The 5635-nt window shown below is 48.9% G+C and overlaps 1 protein-coding gene across 1 annotated transcript; it reads right to left on the reverse strand.

The window, feature by feature from the left end:
* Positions 1-2119: 2119 nt before the first annotated feature.
* Positions 2120-3983, reverse strand: EMH_0040410 (uncharacterized protein; the record flags this gene model as incomplete). The annotated part of the gene is made up of 3 exons (XM_013495503.1): positions 2120-2170; positions 3029-3181; positions 3750-3983. The coding sequence occupies 3 exons, from the start codon at positions 3981-3983 to the stop codon at positions 2120-2122; spliced, it is 438 nt and encodes a 145-aa protein (XP_013350957.1).
* Between the last annotated feature and the right edge of the window lie 1652 nt (positions 3984-5635).

The following is a 5635-nucleotide window of genomic DNA, read 5'->3' on the forward strand; positions in this document are numbered from 1 at the left end:
GCCTGCACTGCAGGAGGTTTTAGTGGTGGTTGCTTGCTTGCGTGCGAGTTTGTTGTATTACTGGTCACTAGATGTGGGATGCCGATGAGCTGTGAGCCCTTCTCAAGGCGCTTGGCGAAACCTATAGAATAGCCTGTATTGAGCACTGGATCATTTCAACTGCTTGAGCGTGGCATGGGGTGTTGCATTCGCAACAGCACGTGGGTTTCCGCTGCATTTCTCCCAATTGTGCGTTCCGCGGCGAGATAGGTAGCGGTGTTTGAGTGGTCTCGTCGCGAAAGTGTTTTTGGTGCTCTTGCTGTGGACCGAACAGGCCACGTGTTGTGTTTGCATTCGAGCTTAATTGTTGGCTCGATGACGGTGTTGCATTTTTTTCCTTCGTCTCTTTTTTGTATCTGTTTCTTTGATCATCCATTATGTGCCTGCTCGTCTCCCTTGACTCTGTTTCTTGTTCTCTGTGTGTTTTTGTCTTTTTCTCTTTTGTGCCTGCTTCTCTGCTCGTCTGCCTGTGAAATTCAATCTTATTCGTGCGTGCATTCGGTATGCAGGGATAGGGGCGTTAATTTCTTGATGCGCACTGGTTTGTGCCTGAAATGAAACGACCATTTGTCGTCGTTTGGTGAGCCGGCATGCAGAGAAGCGGATTGTGATCTAGCGGCCACAGCTCAGTTGTTTTGTGTCATCTTCTGCTCCAAAAACCTTAGTGAGCTGATAGCAGGCAGTTTCTGAGATTAATTGAAGCTTCCAGGGCTTCAAACGGCCTCAAAGAGTGTTTGCCAGAGTAGCCTGCTCCACAGACCCCTGGCAGATGCATGCAATGACATTTGCAACGCTTGTAGTAACGCTGAATGGCTCTCTACATATCTGCCGCCAACCTTATTACGTCAGACATTTTACGTTGACCGTTAAACAATGTGCCTCTAGTACACTTGCTCAATAATGCAAATTCTACCTTTACACAGACCGCTACGGATAGCCATCACATTTCCCACAGAGGCTTGCTTGTCGGCTTCCACCTGCGATTGACAATTTTTGAATTTCAACTTCGGTCAAGGGTTCCTGTGCGCATCACCATTATACGAGCACAACTCCTGGTACTTTTGATTTCGCCTCAGTAAGTGCGTTCTTCTCATCAAGCAGAGGCCAACAGCGAGAGTGAGCACTGATAGGCTCCAGGCCTGGCAATGAAGACTCAAAAGCAAGGAGCGCGAAGTCATTTTGCTGAAACTCGTGATGATTTGCATTGGTAGGTAAATGGGCATAACGTTTGCTGTACTTTACGCGAGGTGTGGGCTACTGGAAAGACACTTTATTGAAAAATACTTATTTGTAGCCTGTTGTATGCACTGGCAAGACCGGAAAAGTCTTTGTGCTCAACACAACAAAATTACCTTCATGCTCGCCTAGAGCCAGTTTACGCATGTTATTTTTTTCTCTTGCTAGGCTAGTACCAGCTGCTCAAACCGAGCCAGAAATTAGCAATATCTAGTCTAGGATGGTAGAGTTTTTACGGCGTAGGGTTTAGGGATTGAGAATTAGAATTTATGGCTGGATGCTTGCTGCATACGGTCAATGGAGTGTACAGCGTAGGTTTCCGGGCTTAATTTTCTACGGCAGCGTGCCTTAGCGTGTCATATTCTGACCGTAAACGCCCATGCTGCTGCGTAAACAGCTGATTTGGAAGACTGTGTTGAAAGACGAATTTATGGCGACATAACCAATATCAGGGCAACCTTATTTCAGAGGAGAAGGAGCTGCACTTTTTCTTCTATTTGCGTATAGTCTGGGAATAACAGCTTAATGAGATACTTTTGAAGGATTAGAGCACAGATCACCAATTCCAAACAACATCGATGCAAACATAAAGACTCCTGCCAAACGCAAACACCTTGAATTTAACAACACCGGGACCACCAGCAACAGCCTTCATGCAACGCTAAAAACTTCTCTCGAGGATTGTCATCTTGTGGGGTATCGAACTAGAGTCTAGACAACCTTTCATATCTCAGCGTTTATATCTGCAATGGAATACGAAGTTGTGTTTGCTATTAGGAAGCCCTTCACATTGTATCTTAAACCTAGACCTTTTAAGCTCTCAAACCTAACCGAGCGCGAAAGGTTAAGCTTCTCTGGTGCTCCTGTAGCCTTCTTGCTGCCCCGGTTGCTCCTTCTGTAGCACGAGTTAGCGCAGAACCTTCACTTGGCTTTGGTAGGTTGCGTGTAAACGCTTCCAAACGTTCTGCAAGTACATTCAGAGGTAAAGCATGCAGCAACGGAAGCTTCGCTTCCTTTGCTTCCCTGTGTGCATGTGTAAGACTGGCTTGTATTTCTGGCTGCAGCGAGAAGCGCTGCAACCCTATTTCTGGATGCCACCCCCGCGCAACACCCAGGCCCTGAGCTCAACGCCCAGGACGCCTAAGGGCAGGGGAAGGTGGTCAACTGCTTTTGGGAAACTCTTGCTTTAAGTCTTTACCTACATTGCAGCTTGCTTCTCACCTAGATAAAGGCCAGAGAACAAGTGTTATACTTGGTAGCACCGCATGGTTCGTCGGGGCAGGTGCGGGCACGGGCCCAATCCCCACACGTGAGGGTGTACACACACGTCGACGCACGGTCTGGAACCCCAGCAAACGGAAGCCAGCTCTATTTCGGCATCCAATCCCGGGGAAAATGAATTCTTGCCAAAAACGATTCAAGAGGAATGCCTTCGGTTGTGCCGTCCTACGCGATATGATGGGCGCCGGGATGCAGAGGCCGTAGAGAAGTTCTTTAGTTTGCTAGACTTATACCTACGCCTACAAAATACCCCAGAAGAATTCCAATTACTGCTGGCCTCTTCCTTATTAGAGGCGGATGCACAGCGATGGTGACTACACTTAGGCAAAGGCTGCCTCTGCTTCGGCCTGTTGCTGCCTAAGTCCCAGAAGAGTCCTATATCATTACCAAGTCCTTGCGTGTCTGGGTCAAATTCAGCCCCCAGCCAATTGCCTCTATCCTGGCCACGATTGCTATACTCTGAACAGATTACCTGTGTACCTTTCGAGTAGCTAACACTCAGCGCCTCCCCCTTGGGTGCCTGCAGCTGTTCCACGTCACAACTTGTCGCCCTTACCGGCAAGCCCTCTAGTTTCACACTGTTCCATCCCTCAAATTCCTGCACTTTCTCACCCTCAGCGCTCTTCTGAGGGTCACCCAACCCGTTTTGCATGTGCAGTGCCCCGCGTTAAATCGAACACTGTCTCTGCTCTTCCTCCTGTAGTGCCTTCCTCCCTTTCTGAGCACCTTGCTGGGACATCCGACATCGTTTAGTACGTATGCTATCTTCGGACTCAGCTTTGTGTGGGATGCTCTCCTCAGTGCAGCAAAGCTTCCATGAGCTCCAAGCGTCTCAGCCCTCTGCTGCTCGTTTATCCTTGGCCTAGGTCGGTTCACCCCTAAACTACCTAGGCCCTCTCGTTTCCCTGGTGTGTGTCTGTTTGCTCTCGCTTCACTCGTACATATGTTTCTTTCTTAGTCTGATCGCTTCATGGGCACGACCTGGCCCAATGGCCAAGTCCCCCACACCTGTAACATCGGTTGCCTTCTTACTCTAGCTTCTTATTTGAGCAATCCCTTGCCCGATGTCCACGTCCACTGCAAGAGTAGCACTGCACCTGTGCCCCCTTTTCTCTTTCCCCGGCCTATTTAGTGTCCCTTTGGTACTGTGTACCCCTTTGCCTTTCTGTGCCCCCTTTGTTGGTTTGCTGCACCGTTTGTTTTGACTTCCATCCCTTGATGTGCGTTTGCCTCTTGCCCTGTTTGCTACTCGGCACCCAGCCTTCTCTGATCAGCTCGCCACGCCCCTCGACTTCTCGTCTGAACTTGCCAGTCTTATACTCGTACCAAGTCGCTGCTCGGTTTGCGACAAGGACCCTCTCGGCCAGCATCTGCTCCTGGATCTCTACCCAAGAAGCAATTTCATGTTTCAGCACCCTCTTTACCATGTCGTAAGGGAATTTTGACAAGAACAACTCTTAAAGAGTCTCTTCTGGCGGCTCTCCCCCTTCCGTCAGCACACTAGAAAACCTTTCCACAACCTCTTCGAAGTTGCTGTTGTATTCGATCCCTCTGAGTTTGGGAATATTCATTACCACAGGCGTCGTGCCGAACCTTTGCATTATGAAATCGTCAAATTGTTCCCAGGTTATCTGCATCAGCTCTGGTGCCCCTCTATTTGCTGTACAATAGTGTACCAACGCCTTTCCTGTTATAAATGAGACCACATCAGCCGGTCTTGCCTCTTCGCCATTTGTAGGGCATTGTAGTATTGGTTAATTTGCACTAGCCACTCCCGTGGGCGCCCTCCACTGAAGTCCGGTGGAAAGCGAAACAAAACCCCACGTCGGTAGCTCGATGTAAACTAACGGTGGAAGGTGCTGGCAATTATCTTCACAGTAAATTCCATTAGCTTTTGGAGCTGCTCCTGCATGCGAAGTAGCCGGGCTTCGGGGGGTTCCTCGGTGTAGTCCTTAAGAGTGGACCGTCGAGCTCGGCTGGAGGCCGCTCTAGGCTAGCTGTTGCTGTTGTAGCAGCACTTTCGGTTGGCAGCATTATCATTGGGTCTGGTGCCGGTCTAGCTATCAGTTTTCTTTCCAAGCACCGTCCTGTAGGTAGCATGAAGATTGGTTTATAGCCTCTCCCATCAGTTAGCCCTTGGCAGTTACAAAGCCCTAACAGCGCGTAGCTGCTTCTTCCTCTAAGAGTATACAATAAGAGCAATATCAGCGGGCTCCCTTGAACCCCGATCACTGAATATTTTCACTTTCTACCTTATATACTTACACGCACCCCACCCCCTTTTAAATCATCGATTATCTTCGCCTGCTTTCCTATAAGTATAATGGCCATCTCGCGCATCGTTCAGAACGTTACACTTGGATCCGCCGTTAGTGCTATTGCCAAAATTCCGGCATGCTCCGAATGCGCTAGTTAAAGTTACCCTCGTCGTCCACCAAAGTTGTGAGAACCCTCCCTTAAGGAGGCCCAGTCTAAGGGGAGTTTGGGGCCTTAGGGATCATGTGGCCCTTGGAACTTGATCCCACTCACGTCCGTAGATGCACTAGTCTTTGCCAGCAGTTCTGCGTCTTGTGCGCCCAATGACAACACGAACGCAGATGAAAAACACAATTGTGGGGCCTAGTAGGGACCCAAGTTCCCTCACACGATGGGGTGATGAGATTCCATAACACTTTAGGTGCTGCGGGCCCTGTAAGCTAATGAGATGTGGGGGAGAGCCCGCAGTCCCTCTCATGGAATGCGGAGGTCTGGTTAGGATAACTTAGAGTGTTTCTCTTTAGTACAAATATTTGCAGTTAGCTTTACGTATTTCTAGGTTGTATCTCTGAAGGACTACTGTGGGGCGCATCCCTAGAACCCCACAGCTGAGTATAGCGAGCTGACAAGCAATCTCTACCATACTGAACAACAACATACCAAACTAACGAAGGTTAAAGGAAATTAGTTCTCTCAGGTTTTTTTCTCCGAAAATGGTTATCTCTCAAACCCAATAGAGCAGGCACTCCCTACAATCACGGCAACAATGCCGTGCTCGTTGTGAAATGAGTGAGGGTTGTATGAATAGTGGAAGTGTCTGTGA

Source organism: Eimeria mitis, genomic scaffold, assembly GCF_000499745.2.
Source record: "Eimeria mitis Houghton genomic scaffold, Emh_scaff1608, whole genome shotgun sequence".
In the NCBI taxonomy this organism is placed as follows: domain Eukaryota; phylum Apicomplexa; class Conoidasida; order Eucoccidiorida; family Eimeriidae; genus Eimeria; species Eimeria mitis.